This window comes from Labrus mixtus, chromosome 20, assembly GCF_963584025.1.
Source record: "Labrus mixtus chromosome 20, fLabMix1.1, whole genome shotgun sequence".
Taxonomy (NCBI): Eukaryota; Metazoa; Chordata; class Actinopteri; order Labriformes; family Labridae; genus Labrus; species Labrus mixtus.
Window position 1 is genome coordinate 14,105,688 of NC_083631.1, and position 17,807 is coordinate 14,123,494.

General features: G+C 38.7%; 3 protein-coding genes across 3 annotated transcripts; 2 read left to right on the forward strand and 1 right to left on the reverse strand.

Annotated features, from left to right (window-relative positions):
• Positions 1–3,478: 3,478 nt before the first annotated feature.
• On the forward strand, positions 3,479–7,417 carry ccdc43 (coiled-coil domain containing 43). The gene is made up of 5 exons (XM_061026659.1): positions 3,479–3,679; positions 4,367–4,460; positions 5,089–5,224; positions 5,414–5,469; positions 6,556–7,417. The coding sequence occupies exons 1-5, from the start codon at positions 3,506–3,508 to the stop codon at positions 6,741–6,743; spliced, it is 648 nt and encodes a 215-aa protein (XP_060882642.1). The 5' UTR covers positions 3,479–3,505; the 3' UTR covers positions 6,744–7,417.
• A 445-nt stretch (positions 7,418–7,862) lies between these two features.
• moto (minamoto) lies at positions 7,863–12,292 on the reverse strand. The gene is made up of 5 exons (XM_061026911.1): positions 12,219–12,292; positions 10,271–11,753; positions 9,847–9,981; positions 8,969–9,146; positions 7,863–8,891 (listed from the first exon to the last, which is right to left on the reverse strand). Exons 1-5 carry the CDS (start codon positions 12,290–12,292, stop codon positions 8,707–8,709), a joined length of 2,055 nt encoding a protein of 684 aa, XP_060882894.1. The 3' UTR covers positions 7,863–8,706.
• Positions 12,293–15,303: 3,011 nt separating this feature from the next.
• On the forward strand, positions 15,304–17,598 carry fzd2 (frizzled class receptor 2). The gene has a single exon (XM_061026606.1). The coding sequence runs from the start codon at positions 15,504–15,506 to the stop codon at positions 17,136–17,138; it is 1,635 nt and encodes a 544-aa protein (XP_060882589.1). The 5' UTR covers positions 15,304–15,503; the 3' UTR covers positions 17,139–17,598.
• The last annotated feature ends 209 nt before the right edge of the window (positions 17,599–17,807 follow it).

Here is a 17,807-nt window from a genome sequence, read left to right on the forward strand (position 1 = left end):
TGTGTGTGTCAGATTGCGAGTTGAAGAAAGGGAGTAAAAATGGAAAAACAAAAGTATAATCCCTTGACAATGATTTATGACAAATAAAACATAATACATGACAACCATTTAATAGACAATTTGTTGTTGTGAATTTGTTGAGAATTTTTTTTTACATACCACCATGACATGATCCTCTTCTGGTATCAACCCCCCCCCCATCATGTGTGTCATCATGGACTGTTCACTCTGTAACTATAAAATAAAAACAATCAGACTTTGATAGCACAATTAAATGAGTTAATAATCACCCACACTGTGACAGATTTAACTGAGATGTCTCTGTTACCACATAACAACGACAAGTCGGTCAAACAGGCTTCTTAAGTTACACTCATCTTATTTTACAGCCCACATTTTTCAAATTTTCCTGAAGGGACTTATCAATTATAAAACCAGATTATTCAGTAGAATTATCAGCCTTTTTAAACTTTCAGCATTGCTACAAGTCGAGCGGCCGTGTGATGAGGAGGCAAACTGCTAGAGAAGATGAGGAAACATGCCTGTTATACATGCTAGTTTTCATTGCTCTGTACCGCCTGCTTGTTTGGGCTCTGGTTATATTCTGTCACATTAACGTTGGGATAGAGGATATGTTGACATAGAGAGGACATTGCACATTGAGACTGCAGGGCTTTTCTAAAGCTGGTGGCATTGGGACATGAAGACAAGTGTGTATCTGGTGTGTGTGAGTGTGTGTGTTGTGTATAGAAGGAGACTGTTGCCTGTAGAGCAGAGCATGTGGATGCCCACCCACTCAGTAGCCTCGCGGCCCTCGTCATTTCGCATCAATCTACAGCCCCTCAATATAAATAGGACAGGCGTCCTAAAGCTATGCAGTGGTAAGAGAGGCAATGGCATTATGCGTGGACCCTGGGCCCTTCATCTTGAAATATGACTATGGCAGCCTTTTGTAATAGCAGTTTCCCCAGAACTTGAATATCATTTTGTTAACAGGGTGCTATATTGGCACTTAGAATACATTAATGCACGTTATAATATTCTACTGCACGTGATAATACAATGCAAATGAGCAGAAATTGATATCAATTAAAATACTGTTTTTTTAATGTTTTCAATTTTTAAGTGAAAATATTTTGTCATATGAACATCACTGTGAGTGGTGTTTCCTGTGTTAAAGAGGAGCGCTATCACGCTGTATGTGATAATACAAATTTTAACTTTTTTAAGAAGAATGGAACTGCCAGGACTACTTAAGACACTTTTCTGTCAATATGGTACTCATTTAAAGTGCAGAAGTAGTACAAATGACGCAGCTTCTGTCTCTTTTGGTCCTATTAGAAACAAAATTAAATGTTTTTTTTTTTTTTCCAGAGCCACACATCACAAGAAGTATTGAGCGCGGTGCACCAACTAATCAGTGTGCTTGAAAACTTAAGGGTGTTTGATGAAAGTTAGTTTGCCTTCAGCCGGTAGAACATATAAAGTGAGCTAAATATGAGGAAATGTATCCTGGCTGTAAGGAATTGAAGGTGGTGCACTGAAATAGAGTACAGTTCTACAGGGTAGCTTCCCTGTAGCGTCACAGAAGCTTCACACTTCATTACTGCATGGCCAGCGACGTGTGAAGCCATTATGTGGGAGCAGTGGGAAAGGGGACGTGTGTGTGTGTGTGTGTGTGTGTGTGTGTGTGTGTGTGTGTGTGTGTGTGTGTGCACGTGTTCTGGGGGTAAACAGGGTGTGGGGTGTGTGAGACCGGCAACCATAAACCCCCTTTTGCTCAAAGTGCTTTCTGGAAGCAGGATGAAGCATTCACATGGAAACATTGTTTAATATATTCAAACAGCTGGGAGGTGTTGTCTGCTGTCCCAGTGTCAAATGAAAGAGGACGAACAAACAGCTGGCAGGGCATTTTCTTGCTCCACGGCCCTGCTTACAACTTAACTTTAACAAATGGAGTCTGATGCACATGTATGGAGCAATTTGTGATGAATCACACACTAAATAAGCTCAAAACTGCTGTCATGCAACTTAATCCAAGACTCAGCTTTACTCTGCTCTACCGTAAGAGTGGAGCAGAGAAAAGTGTGTCCTCTACTTCCACCCAGAGGCCAAAAGCAGAATGTGGCACTTTAGCTCGCAGCACATCTGTATTTCATCCCTTCCTCTGTTTGCACAGACAGGGACCCCAGGTGAGGCAAAAAAAATTGGTGCTACACATAAATGTTGCCTTAACTTATCATACTTTTGTCTCAGTGTCAAACTGCGTTAAAAAACAGTCTTCTTGAAGATTTACAATAGTACAAATCGTTTGTCAAAGAAATCTTTCTCCTCTCACTGAGATGGTGGAAATATGTCATTTTATTTTAGTATGTTTTGAACATGATTGTGTTCTGCCAATGGCTTGTTTGACTGCCAGCAACCCACTGAATGTAAAAAAAAAAAAAAAAAAAGTGGGCTATATAACTGATCATTTTGAAATCAGCATTTTAATTAGAACAGTCCTGGCTCGCCTCGTGCCAAAAGCCAACGAGTGAGTGCACAAGTGCTTCTGTAAACTGTGGTACAATCGAACATTCATTTTCAATCAAGAACTTTGGGATTCGTGGCAGTATCCCAGGGGACTTATACGGCTGCCAGTGCTGAGTATTTAGCTTGGAGCTGATTGAAAATTTTGGATGCTGAAATTATTTGAACAAGCCGGGATAGCAACATGACAAAGTGATCACAGCCATATTCATTTAAATTGATGTGTGTGTCCACGGACTACAAGCTGCAGTTTAGCCTAAAGGTGCCAATTATTAAGTTTCTAAAATATCTCTTTAAGGGAGGCAAGTAGGCTAAGGGGTTCAGACTAGACTAGAGCAAACATCATGTAGGCTGCACAAGGAGCTCAGGTGTCGATCACATTATTAGGCCTACTTTAATTTTTTTTTTTTTTTAAAGATCTGAGCATTTATATTTTAAAATCAATTAATGCCGGTACATATTCCCTACTCAATTGTTTACAAACGTGTTATCACTTAAAAAGAAAAACAAGGGAACATTATGAAATAGCCTATTTTAAAAGACTTCGAAAAAAAAATTGTAAACATCACATGTTATTGTGAGTAAGGGGTCATAGGTAGGCCTACTAGAAAACAAAAACAAAAAGGACATTAGCCTGTACTTTATGGTCATTTAATACCAGAAATACTACCAGTAAGGGAAAACTGTTTGACGAATAAGAGTACCTTGTCTCCTTTTTGGTTTTGTATGTTGAACACGTTTTAACAGTGTGTAAAAGTGTATCGACTGTTGTTTTAATTGTGCACATTTGCTTATAAGACTTGATAGCAGACATGATTCAGTTACCTGGACCTTGCATGTTCTCTCGCCGTTCGCACAGAAAAACCAAACCAGAGTTGAGAAAGCAAACACGCGCCAATTATCTGTAGTTGTTTTTTTTCCCACAGGCAATGATAATGGACAGCCGTGCGCCACCGAAGGACCCCAAAGGGCCAAGATGGCTGCGCCCGTGACAGACGCCGGGGAGTTTGAAAGCTGGCTAAATGATCGTCTGGACTCCTTGGATGTGGACCGTGAGGTGTACGGGGTGTACATTTTAGGGGTCTTGGAAGAAGAGGAAAGCGACGAGGAGAAAGAAGATGCGCTTCAAGGAATATTATCCGCATTTCTGGTGAATATCTAAAGCGGCATGCCACGTTCTGCTACCGAGCCTGTGTTTTTCTTTTTTTTTTTCTCTTCTGCATGTGTTGCTGTCTGTCCGAAACGTAACAAGTGACAACACTCATGTAAGCTGTTATATTTGCAGCTATATAACGACGTTTAATGCAGCAACCAGATCCCAAAAGAGACAGATAAAAGTTCTGTTATCCATTTTACAAATGATCTACACTTGATGGAACTATAAGCTTCTTATTATTGATATGCTAATATAATTCCTAGTTGTTTAAATGTTGTTCATGCTAAGAAGAACCACAAAGTCGTCATAGCATATTTAAAACCATTTGTGTTTTTAGGATAAGCAGTCAAAATAAGATTTAGAAGACTCTTTAAGTTTAACAGTTGTTGATCGTCTATTAGATTAACAGAAAGTTACAGGTACTGTCATAAAACTAACATAAACAAAAACTGTTTATATTCTGTGGTAAACATATCAAATAAGGGATTATGTATCTCTTGTTAACTGTGAATGAAACAAGTGTTGTCCTGGGGCTCGTCTGTTAAGCAGCCAACAAAACCTGACTCATCTGTGTTGATGCATCAACATCAATAACCCTTTTTTTATATAAAGGTCATTTAAGTCACAGGGCAAAAAGTGTGTTGTTACTTTTGTGTAACTGTCATGTTCATATTTGTGCAGGATGAGGAATCACTAGCCGACGTCTGCCAACAGATCATCAAACAGTGGACAGAGCACCGCAGCCGGTCAGCAGCGAAAAAAGATGCTGATGATGGTATTTGTCTACCTTTGATTTAGTCACGTTCCCAAATCTCATGAAAACGGAAGCTTTTTTTTTGATTTACAGCTACTTCTGGGGGAAACAACCAAACTTGCATAAAAAAAAGTTATTGAGTCATTTGTGTGAGAGAGCCGGCAGTGCTCGTCAACTCATTTAAGTCTCGACTAAACAGAAAAGACAGCTTGCTCTGAAGTCTGTCGCCCGTACCAGGTAAACATACAGAGGAATTAGGTCTCTGAGTTTATAAATGTTTGCTTAAAGTTTGGAGCAGAGTGCGAGACACTTTCGTCTCGGAGAGAGATTAAAAAAAATAATATATAATATAAGATAAATAAACAAAAAAGTTTCTGAGACTTCAGAGTGTTTTATCTGGTCTGCACTAGTGCTAATGCCACTCCGTTACTTGTCAGTGTTCATCCTGGAAAGAGATAGTGAGACTGTTTACTGTGTACATAACCATAAGGATGTGTATACTGTCTGGATCCTCAGGCTTAGATGGGAATCAGCAAGGCTCCGTTTGTTAGTATATATTCATATGGAGACTGAAAAGTAGGTTGTGGAAGTTGAGGTGCTATTTTTTTCAATTTAAACTTTAAACTGCTCTTTTTTCTTTTTTCTGTAGCTGAGGTACAGGCCATCGCCAGTATGATAGAAAAACAAGCCCAGATTGTGGTGAAACACAAGGAGGTGTCAGAGGAGTCCAAGAAAAGGAAAGAAGCCCTCCTTGCCCAATATGCTACTGTAACAGACGACGAGGAATATCCTTGAGTTTGCTTTTTGTCATGAAACTAATGCCACGGTCCTGGTTTCAACTCAGTGAACAATTTTTCTTTGACCCGGCAGAAAGTCTGTACATGTATATTTAATTTTGTCTCACTGCAGTATTTGTTCTCCCTCTTAACATTTATTTATCCCCCGAAGATGTGTTTGTTCCTTGACTAAAGCACTGAAGCTGAGGAAGAGGAGCCGACAAGTGGAAATAACTTTCCCACAAATGAGAAATGTATCCTTTCCGAAGTGGTTTAATATCAGAAGCTTTTCAAATGTGTCGCTCAATTCCACCCAGCTTTATTCATAGAGCAACCTGAAAACATGCAGCCCGAAGTGCTTCACAAAAGAACAGAGAGTGAAAGAAATAGATTAAAAAACAAAATGGAATGTAATCAAAGGATTTCATCAGAATCCGCTTTATTGGCCATGTATGCTCACACAAATACACACGCAAGGAATTTTGTCTTCGGTGAACTGTGCTCTCAATGTACAAAGTTTAACATTAAATATAAACATAACTAAGAAAAGAATAATATATACAAGACTAAGAAAGACATGGTGAGTAGTGCAAAAATGCTGAGATGAGATTACCTCGTGTATATTAACCATCTGTTACATAATCACATATACTGTCAGTGTTACAGTATTTACATTAAAAGTGTGCATGTGCATGATGAGGACAATATTACAGTATATTCATGATTAGGTTATTGAACATAAAATGTTTTAAATAGTCTATGTACATTGACTGTGGGTGATGGTAACGGTACTTCACAGCAACAGGTCTGACACTCTGTGACTGTTTAGCGTTCATCAGAGTGACAGCCTGGGGGAAGAAACTGTTCTTATGTCTGGTCTGGTTTTTAGCGCACAGTGATCTGTAAGGTCTACCATAGGGGAGGAGTTTGAACAGTTTGTGTCTGGGGTGTGAGGAGTCTGCAGTGACCGGTATAAGTCCTGGATCATGGAGGGCAGGTCGACGTCAATTTATTTTTTCTGCAGGATACAATTAATTTAAAAAAAAAAGATATAAATGAAATTAAAAAAATAAATAACATCTATACAACAGGGGAAAAGTCGACTAAGACAAAATAAAATAACGAGGTATAAGAAAAGTGAAAATCAGTCCAACTTAAAAGTGGAGTTACTTAAGATTTTTTTTTTTCTTGTTAGGACTCTGACTACGGATTTACTGTTACATATTACAATATAAAGAGATAAGGGAGTATTTGTTAAATACTGAATACATTGTTTCTGAAATGATATTAAACAGATTACTGTTGTCCTTGAAAGAGTTGTCCTTGACTCAAAGTGTCAGCCCTCTTTAAGAACACCAATGTGGAAGAGGTCCTGAACAGGCAGAAGCAAAAGCGGGACCAGGCACGAGAAGATTCTCAGAAGAAGAAAGAGACGGACAAGATGCAGCGGGAGAAGGACAAACTAGCCAAACAAGACAGGAAAGAGAAGGAGAAGAAGCGTACACAGAAAGGTGAACGCAAAAGATAAAACCAAAAGAAAGGACACTTTGTTTGGAAGAGTTGTTTTTTTTTTTTTTAAGACAAAAAAGTAAAACAGCTATTGCCTCTTTCTATCTAAAACTCATTGGCATCTTCAGTGTGTTAATTTGTCTTCATCTGAACCTCTTTGTTAATTACTTTTAGGAACATCTTCATATGAAATGGATCAAAACACTAGATGTTGTGCAGGTTAAATTTTCAGATTTTTTCTGTTTTGGATACTGATATGTGCAGAAATGTTATAAATGATTTCTTGGATTAAAGCTCATAATGCCTGTAATAGTGTGAATCTTAAGATGTATATCCAATAAGTTTTATTTTTTTCTTTAAGAACAAGTAACAAAATTAAGCTTCAAACATCTTAATCAAGAATCCATTTGATAATGGTAAAATAGTTTGAGAAGCAGCTCAGTCCAGAGTTACTACTTTGCTCTGAGCCACTATCTCCCTCATGCCTTTGATTTTTGCACAACTTTTACTTGGAGACAAATGTATTTCCTCTCAATTGCTCTGCACTTGTAGGTTGAAGTTCTACGGTTCACACATTTCCTCTGTTAGAACAAAAGAGCCGTTGCTCAATCATACCTCAAAACATGTACCACAATTGAAACGTTTATAATGAGGTTCATCATCTTTTTAAATGAATAAAAAGCATTTCAGCAAGTTGGATTACTTTATTTTTATATGTATGTGTTACAGAACAAGTAACCAGAAAAAAAAAACCATGAACAGTAAAATGAAGGAACTACACAACTCGTATTTAGAAAGCATAGTCAGGAGTAACGATCATGAATAAATCTACAGGCTGTTGCTTGTAGACAAATGTTGTTTCACCTCCTTTTTTTTTTTGTTTTTTTTTACAAAGGATTCATATAAAGGTCTTTAGCCAACAAACTGTCCCACCGATACTGATATTTGATTGCACCATCTGAAAATAATTTGATGGTCTGTGTGATTAATCAATTAAAATTTAAAATACTAAACTTTCAGTATCAATAGTTACAGCTACAACTTCTGACAAATTAGAAGATAACCCAGTGTTGTCTTGCATGTTGAGTAAACAGAAAAAATACAAGCATAAGAATAATTGAACAATTTCAGGAAACATTTTATAATTTAGCATATTATATTAAACTACTGTTACAGCATAAGTCCTCAAAGACTAAAACTGGATCCACAGAAAATGGCTTTAAATTTAGCTATGCTACATTTCACTGATTAGAATGATGTTAATTTTAATGTTTGGAATGGATATATGATCCAAATACATTTTAAAACACTGAACTTGTATTAGTATTCGAGTATCAGAATGAATTGAGTATAAGTTAAAACTTCACCACAATGCATATAAATAATGTTTTGTTATTTTTGATTACATCATGTTAAGGTTGCATAGGAAAACTGAAGTTGAATAAAATGGAATATTTGTAGTTAACATTGTAATATTTAGCACGTTAATTTAAGACTGTTGCCCTTATGATTAAACTAATGTTTGGGAAATACCCTGAAACTAATGTTCCATCACATTCCAACAAATAAGTAAAACAAGAAGAATTCACTGAAATCTCATAAATAAAATCATAAATAGTGCCTTTAAATACAACGATGCTGGAGAGAACTCACAAGAATTTAGAACTGACACTAATTGTATGAAATGAAGTTAAGATACAGCAGGATAAGTTACATTTCATGCAATTCTTTCACAAGAAAACGTAGCCATTTGAAGTTCCTGAGCCCTAAAAAGTGTAGCCATCATCAAGCTTCATATTGCTCATGTCATATTCTGCAGTGATTGCAGTGTTGCAGGTAAAAATGTTACAATAGACTTGCAGGTAGGGAGCATTTTTCACATCCCTTTGCTGCCTATGGGCAATTTATAATTATTGTGTAAAGGTATGGTTTAAATTTATATTCAGATCTTAACTCATGCTAAGTGCCAGGAAAGGCTTATCCTAAAAAGAGTAGCCCTCTAATGGAGAGGGGCTCCTCCTTGAGTGTGGGGGCTCTTGGGAGGCAGTCTTCTCCTGCCTCTTGACAGGTTTTGGGAGTGTCATCTGGTGAGCACACCACAGGGCTGTACGGAGCTTCCTTGTGGTAGCAGCAAGGTCTTTCAGTGCAAAAACCAACAACAGAGTATCTATAATAGAAAAACGAGTCAGTATCAGTAATGTTTGAGAGAGGATCACACAAGCTGGCCATTGCAAAACAAATTACCTCTGTCCTCTGTGAAATGAGCTCTCTGACGCTGCTGTTTAGACATGTTGTCAATCTCCTCTTTGCGTCTGGCTTGGGTTATGGAAATTGCCATATTATGCCTGTTTAGTGCTGTGTGAATGTTGGTATGGAGGGGAATGTTGTGCAGACACTCCATTCGATCCAGAAGACTTGCCACCTGTAAAGCATCAACATTATAAATCTTCACATTCAACACACAAACACGCACAGAAAGTTGATTTATAAATAAAGGTACACCGATAGGCATGTGACCGGAATCTGCCGATTTTCAGCCTGCTCAGCCCTGACCACCAGTGTCCTCACAAGTATAGCCAATTTCATGCCGTGGGCACAGCAACACCAACACTAACAGACGGCCACACACAACAAGCTAACATGTTGGCAGTGAATACATGAGGTTCTCATCAGCAGAGGAGAAAAAGGGTTGACATACAGTCATATAAAGACACATTGTTTCCCTGCACTTACAAAAAAAGTTAAAAAATAATTAGTTTTAGTTGTTTATTATAGTGCTTTAAAGAATGAAAATCGGAATCAGCCAAAAATCTGTATCGGTCAGACCAGGTGAAAATCACAATCGGCCAAAGAAATTGCAGTTGGTGCAACTCTATTTATAAACAAAGATTAAAGATTTAAAGATTAACTGCTTTCCTTATTAAGATTCATCATATGTTAGTATAGATTTTATTCATGATCCAAACTTGGGTTAATCAAACAAACCTCAAGTAGAATGAAATGAGGTGATATAGCGTATTCTGTGCAAAATGAAACCACAAAAACATTACTGAATTTATCATGGCTGTTCTGACAAAATTCACCTGTAGATGGCAGTATGGCAGCAATAACTACTGACTCACCCTTGCTTGTTCTCTCATGTTTTTAACAATAAGGTGGTCAACTCTTGTAGGGTTCTGTGGAGTTTTGGGTATGTTGGTGTTGATCATTGCTGCAGTCTTCTTCCCATGGAATGTCATGGAAAGGATGGCCTGTATCTGAAAAAGAAAAGAGACAAGCCAGAAAACTAAGTGACACTTGCATTATACCAAAAATGACAGGACATTATAATTTGTAGAGATCATCTTAAACATAGATTTCATGATAGAATGTAAATAGGTCATGCATAACTGATTAGATTTGTATCTTGCCTGTCCAAATTCACTGACTGGTTGATCCTACACAGTGAATCAATGTAGTGCGTGTGTGTGTGCATGTGTGTGTTTGAGAAATATCACAAATGGTTATCTTATAACTACAAACAAAACCAGATATCAAAAAGCACACCTGCTCTCTTTCCTTTTCCAAACACTTCCACTGCTCATAGCACTCATCCAGGTAGAAGTTAAGCTGGAACACAGGTCCTCCTTGATTCATCACTATTGAAGATGACATGCCATGATAAGTGCTCTCCCCTCGGTGGCTCATCACGTCACTGACATAGGAGTTGAAAGCTGCAGACTCATTGGTTGACACCATATCACCCGCGTCCATGCCAGGAGCAGCTCTTCCATAGGGCTGTGTGAATCTTGAGCTGAAGTTGGAGGAGTTGATGGTAACACTCGGCATCCTTCTAGGGTCATTTACAGGACATGAGAAAGGCAAGAGCTGCTGTGTATTCCCTGCACTGAAGATGTTGCTGTCATCATCTATTCTCTTAAACTGCATGTTCCCCATGGGGTCAAAATACAGGTTTTTTGAGAGGCCTTGTTTCTCATCTCCCCTCATGTCAGTGTTGGATTGAAGTCTTGCTGGGTCGCCTTCACCTAGAAAACTAGAGATAAGCATCCTCTTCTTTTCCTCCTGCATTGGTGGCTTGATCTTTCCCTGTATCTTAGCTTGCAGGAATTGCTGCTTTGTAAACTGTTTCATGCCTATGTTGGGGATTGAAGCATTTTGTCTGTGCATGGTCATCTTGTTCTGATATCGGTTTTGGTAGTTTAACGATGCAAAGGGTGGTTTTGGTTGCTCGAAGAAGTCTGTGTTCTGAGGGCTAAAACCAGGTAGATCAAGATAAGCATGATGGTTAAATGATTGGTTATGTGCTCCTCCATTTCTTTCTATCTGCTCGGTCCCAAATTGTCTCCCAAGTTGCTTTTGGATCTGCACTCGAGAAGTAGTTTGTGGTGACATGTCAGATGGGGAGATTTTGTATTGGTCACCCATACTGTCATCAAAGTTCATGGCCACTGTCTGCCTGTGCATGTTTGGAATGTCACCAAGACACAAGCTATCGTTCTCACCAGCGATGAATGACTGCAAACTGTACACCAGTTGGTTAATGTCTTGTGGGGTGTACTGATCATTACTGATGGGCTTTGCACGGCTCTGGTTCAATTGGTCTTCATCATGAGGATGAAAACCAGTGGGGCTTTTTTCATTTTCAGATTTCAAGACATTACTCAGATCAGCGTAATGATTCATAAGCGGACCATTGCCCCTGTCGTTGTCAGGTGACGTGTAGTCATGTTTTCTTTGTTGTATCTGAGAGAGGTAGGCATTTCTAACATCCAGCATTGGTCGACCTGATGGCACTTTCTGAGGATGGGTGTAGATGTCTCTGTCTCCATTGGGCAAATTAAAATGCCATTGTTGAAAAAACTCCTCTAAATCAATGTTGACAGACTGTCCCTGTGTTTTACTTAAAGCCTCAGAGGATACATAGTTTGTAGGAAAAATTTGGTTCTGTTGTGATTTTGCCCCTGATTGAGAACACTCTAGAAGTTCTTCAGTCAGTGGAGACCAGTGGGGATTACATGTAGGAAGGCTCCTAAAAGAAGAATCAAGAATTTTCATAAATGTTTATCTACAGAAAACAAAGGTTCTTAAAAGAAAGTTCAAAGTTATTATTATCTTGTTTTTTTAATAAATAATAAAATAGTCAGATCCAGCCAAAACCTTAAAGGAAAAAATGTAAACCTTGACATACCCATCACTGAAGTAGCTGATCTGTGAATCTGCTTCATCCAAAATATTTGAGACAAGACGCTGTAGACCAGTCTCCCCTTCACAATCGGTATAATCTGAAGGTTTCCTTTAATGGCAAGAAAACACATTATTATCTTGATTTTACTTTTGATGATTGTTTGTTTTGTCATCATACATGGAACATTTAACTACCACCAAATACCACAATAAAAAAAAAACAAATTCCACTTTGATCAGAGAAAATAAATACAGTGCATAGATGCATAATCCCAGTTTTCCAGAACATACTGTAGTTACAAATTAATACCTGCTTTTGATGTTGCTCTGGGCATAATTGATAAGGCCATAGGGATCATCATGAGCACTTTGAGACCTGGGCATAATGGATGATTTAACATGTTCCTGTATTGAGACACTGGGGTGTGCAACAATAGGCGATGCCAAGGTACCATTGTTTGCAACCCCTCCACTTAAACTAGCCTGAAAAAGAAGAAACAAAATTAGTGTGAGGCTTACTACAAGCTTACTGATTTTTTTTAGTTTATTTGCAGGTTATCAATCAGCAAGTCCATTATGAAGGTGCACTAGACTTAATATAAAATAATTTGAGCATTGGGGAAATTATCAAGGAGGATTATCAATCTATCTGCTCGGCCCCAAATTTTCTCCCAAGTTGCTTTTGGATCTGCACGCGAGAAGTAGTTTGTGGTGACATATCAGATGGGGAGATTTTGTATTGTTCACCCATACTGTCATCAAAGTTCATGGCCACTGTCTGCCTGTGCATGTTTGGAATGTCACCAAGACACAAGCTATCATTGGAGGAAATTATCAAGGAGGATTATCAATGAAGACAATTATTTGTTCAAGTCTCAAAGACAATTGTACCGAATGTCTTCAGTACGTTTCTGCTATTCTGTCAGAATTAAAAACTGTCAGAATTAAGCAACTCAAGAAGATACATCTTTTTTAATGATTCGGCAGTTATCAACCATTTCTTTCTCAAGGTTTGTTAAACCTTAACAAACGTCTAAAGCGAGTGCAAATATTTCATTTCATGTGAAATACACATGCGGCCCCCATCAACCCTCAATGCGGTCCTCAGGTCAATTTTTACATATCAATTAATTGGAAACATGAAGAAAACATGACAAAATCTGCCATGAAATCATGAAAACCAGAAATATGTCCATATTAATATTTGATCACTGGTATATGTTGAGTTAAATTTCAGACATAATTGACTAATCGTTTTTTGTGTGCTACAATTTGGCCCTCTGGCAGTGAGAATTAAATGAATGTGGCCCTTGCTGTGACCAAAGTTGCCCATTCCTGCTATAGGCTAAAAAAAACTGTTACTTTACTTTACACTTTATTTCAGACCCACAGGTCCATATAGTTATAAAAAAAAGCACATATATATATAAATACAGGACATTAACAAAGGGGTATCATCACTACATGTGATTATAATACAAATATAACTTATTAACTTATGTCTCTAAGTCAGTCACTTACCTGACGCTGGAAAGTGGGAAAGAGTGAATATGTGCTCTGATGTCTATCGAAAGCCATTCTGAACTCCCTCAAACTTTCTTTACTCCATCAATGTTAGTGGACTGGCAAAAAAAACAGGTTATACATTGTTAATATTTGATATAACAACCCGTTTAGTTTCTGAAATGAATATCAGCTCTTATTTCAAACCAAGCACACCAACTAGCTAAATTAGCCGTTAACGTTAGTTGACTAAGCTAGGAGTTTAGTTTGGTTAATCTGGATTTAACTTTCGAACATATTAAAAGTGATATCTTGCCGGTGAAATATGGCTAACTTCGCCGAAAAAAAACACAAGTTTTAGGAATAAAACACAGAACTCACCGTTTGAAGGTAAGAAAACTGGGGGGAAACTTTCGGAGCTCGTCTTCACGTTATCGCTCTCGTGCCCCCCCCTCTCTTCCACCCAAAATACGCTCGATGTTGCCCTCGCGACCTGAGCGGACATTGGATGAGCTCGATGACTTTGATCCAATCAACGTCAAGCAGAATGTTAAGGCGCATAGCAACAAGCGTTAAAATCTGCCCCGATCTGCCCCATATTTTATTCATCATAATGCATAATGTCCACCTGCAGAAAATGTCTTTGGTATTACATTAAAATTTGCAAAGACAACAACAACAACATAATAATAATAATAATAATAATAATATAATATGATAATACATATAGGCTAATACATATATCTTAAGTAGGCTAATTATTTTATACTTTACTTTTTTCTTTATACATTTCACATTTGTTTGTCACATTTTGCCTGTTTCATTAGCCGTTGAATTGTTATGATACCTTAATTATTTTATTTTTTTAATGTACCTAGCTATCTATCCAATTCAGACGGCATCGTTTGGGCAAAGTAGCCGTATGGGTTGCTCTCATGAATTCCGCTTTTTTATTTCAGTTTAACTGAATATTTATTATTGATATTATATTTAAATCAAATTAATTTCAATTAAATAGTTATCTACTAATTACAATTGTACCATATGGTATCCAAATACTACATATATCAATTAAAATTTTGATTGTAAAATTGCTGGGTAGAAATGAACATGGTATGGAATGTGTAGTTTACTAGGTTGTAAAGATTACCACATCCTCTTGAAAATCTGTTTTTTTGGCCGCGCAATCCAGCTGTGGAGTCGCGGTAGACAATATTATTAGAAAACACGACAAAACAAAAATGAAACTCCTTTCAAAATAAAAGTATCCATCTTTTCTTAAAGTTTGAAGCGTAAAAGTTAATTGCCTCTTATTAAAATGTGATCATATAGGCCTACCGTCAACTTGTGATTATGAATATTTTTCTTCATGGATCCCATAGCCAACATATTCTGGACTGGATGGATCAATGCAACTTATTTTCCAATAATGTTTTGTTATCATCATTTTTTATATATATATATTTTTATATTTCTTATTATATTTAATTGTGCACTGTGTGTTTCTTTTGTTGGCAGTCAATGTCAATTTCTCAGCTGTGGGATGAGTAAAGGAGTATCTTATCTTATTATCATTTCAAACAGAAGAAAGTGGGGATTTAGTTTAAGTAGCCTGTAGTTTTAAGTAACACAACTTTTGGTCAGAATCTTAAATGATGAAATAAAAAATATAGCCTATACAAAAATACAATCTTCAGAGGGTAGAGAAAACTTTTATAACGAAAGAAAGCTAAAAAAAAAATTAAATTAAATTAAAAAATACATGCTGCTGGTTACTTTACCAAAAAAAAAAATGGAATTCATGTTCGTCGATAGGCGTTTTATTTTGGAGATTTTCCAGGAAGCTAAATGTCTTATTATAGCTGCCTTGACAATAGTGGGGGAGTCGGAGTTGAGGAAAAGAAAGAAGTCAGCCAGCAGTCTTCAATGCTGGGATCAAGGACTAAGAGGGCTGCGGACAGATCTTTACCTCCAGAATTTCTCTACTTTTTATTCCCCTTGCTCGAGACTTTCTTGCTGAACTGATGATAAGTGATTACGCGAGTTGCTGCAAGTTGATCGGACTAAAGTTGTTTTTGCAAAACTTGGGAAGATGATTTTTTGCAAGACGTTGTATGTTACCCTCCTGCTGCCTCTGCTGATATCATCCCAGTATCAAGGAGACAACGGAATAGTAACTCCAGAGCATGGATTTTGTCAACCGATTACAATCCCCCTGTGCACTGACATAGCATATAACCAAACAATCATGCCAAATTTAGTGGGCCATTACAACCAGGAGGACGCAGGGCTCGAGGTGCACCAATTTTACCCTCTTGTAAAGGTACAGTGCTCGCCGGAGTTGAAATTCTTCCTGTGCTCGATGTATGCCCCTGTGTGCACAGTCCTGGAGAAAGCCATCCCCCCCTGCAGGTCCACCTGTGAGAGGGCCAAGCAGGGTTGCGAGGCTCTCATGAACAAATTTGGCTTCCAGTGGCCTGATCGACTCCGCTGCGAGAATTTCCCCGTGCTGGGGGACGGAATCTGTGTGGGCCAAAACGATTCCTCTTCTGTCACTATCCCCCCCGTCATGGTCGTGCCCAGGACCCAGGATCTCTCCTTGGTTCTCACAAATGAAAGGTCTTTCCGTTGCCCACCTGTTCTCAGAGTGCCACCATACTTGAATTATAGATTCTTGGAGGAAAAGGATTGCGCGGCTCCCTGTGATCCAACAAGGAGTGGTGGGAACATGTTTTTCAGTTTGAAAGAAATTCATTTCTCCCGCATATGGATTCTGGTCTGGTCCGTGATTTGTTGTGCATCTACATTATTTACAGTGACCACTTATTTAGTGGATATGCAGCGCTTCAGATACCCAGAAAGGCCTATCATCTTTCTGTCTGGCTGCTACACTATGGTCTCCATAGCCTACATTGCTGGCTACTTCCTAGGAGACAAAGTGGTGTGTAACGACAGCTTCAGTCCAGATAGCTACAAAACTATTGTCCAAGGCACCAAAAAAGAAGGTTGCACCATCCTTTTCATGATGCTCTATTTCTTCAGCATGGCCAGCTCCATCTGGTGGGTCATCCTCTCTCTCACCTGGTTCCTGGCTGCAGGTATGAAGTGGGGCCACGAGGCTATTGAAGCCAACTCTCAGTATTTTCACCTGGCAGCCTGGGCGGTACCCGCCGTCAAGACCATCAGCATCCTGGCCATCGGGCAGATTGAGGGTGATGTGCTCAGTGGTGTTTGCTTTGTCAGTCTCAGTAACCTGGACCCCCTACGAGGCTTTGTGTTGGCCCCCCTCTTCATTTACCTCTTCATTGGGACCTCTTTCCTTTTGGCAGGGTTCGTGTCATTATTCCGAATTCGCACCATCATGAAACACGACGGCACAAAAACGGAGAAGCTGGAGCGCCTGATGGTTCGGATTGGTGTGTTCAGCGTGCTCTACACTGTCCCTGCCACTATTGTTATCGCCTGCTTCTTCTATGAGCAGGCCTTCCGCCCACACTGGGAGCGCAGCTGGGTCAGCCATAACTGCAGAAGCCTGGCCATCCCCTGCCCTCTGCAGACCGGGCCGCGCATGACCCCGGACTTCACTGTCTACATGATCAAGTACCTGATGACTCTGATAGTGGGTATCACCTCCGGTTTTTGGATCTGGTCTGGAAAGACTTTACAATCCTGGCACAAGTTCTATGCAAGGCTGACCAACAGCAAACAAGGAGAGACCACTGTATAGGATAAAAGGGATGTGTAAATGTTGATTGGACTAGCTTGTTTATTATTACCTGTTTGTCATGTGGTAGGTAAGTAGTTATAGGCTCTGTCAGAATTGTTGTATTTCCCTCAGCTTTATAGCCCCACATGCATGCCAAGCTGAGGGTCAGGCTTCATCAGAAGGGCAAGACGGACAAACAAAGACTGAATCTGACTGTCTGAGCAAAAAAGAAACAAGCATGGCTATGGATGCCATGTGCCAAAATGCTCTCCTCCCCCTCTCTGGCTCTTTTCTTAAAGCCACAAGAAACTCAAAAGGGAGAGATTATCCAGCTAAGAAACACCAGAGAGCAAGACAATGAGCAGTAAGAAGGATGGACGTTTATCTCTCTAAAGATTTCACAAGAGGTATTGTAAATAGTCCTTGTAAAAACATGAAATTATATATTTGTATTTAAAGAAATTAAATACTTCTCTTCTTATCTACCAGTGTAATCACTTTATTTTCCCACTGCAATAATGCCACAAACAGAAGACCTGTTTCTTTTTTTTTATGAATGGCATAATTTATGGATAAAAAAATGCCTGTTTGATGATTTCACAGACGCTTTCTCAAGATAGCCCATTGTCACTCCCCTTTTACCAAAAACATGCTAACGTTTACCATTACAAATTACAAATTGAATGATTA

Bases quoted from the DNA above. Each gene is read 5' to 3' on its own strand.
- moto (XM_061026911.1), bottom strand. From the start codon at position 12,292: ATGCCCAGGTCTCAAAGTGCTCATGATGATCCCTATGGCCTTATCAAT. The intron at 11,754-12,218 runs GTATTAATTTGT...TTCTTCTTTTAG, and splicing joins CAGAGCAACATCAAAAGCAG to GAGCCTTCCTACATGTAATC. The intron at 9,147-9,846 runs GTGAGTCAGTAG...GATGCTTTACAG, and splicing joins ACATGAGAGAACAAGCAAGG to GTGGCAAGTCTTCTGGATCG.
- ccdc43 (XM_061026659.1), top strand. From the start codon at position 3,506: ATGGCTGCGCCCGTGACAGACGCCGGGGAGTTTGAAAGCTGGCTAAAT. The intron at 3,680-4,366 runs GTGAATATCTAA...ATATTTGTGCAG, and splicing joins GAATATTATCCGCATTTCTG to GATGAGGAATCACTAGCCGA. The intron at 5,225-5,413 runs ATATCCTTGAGT...TGACTAAAGCAC, and splicing joins ACTGTAACAGACGACGAGGA to TGAAGCTGAGGAAGAGGAGC.
- fzd2 (XM_061026606.1), top strand. From the start codon at position 15,504: ATGATTTTTTGCAAGACGTTGTATGTTACCCTCCTGCTGCCTCTGCTG.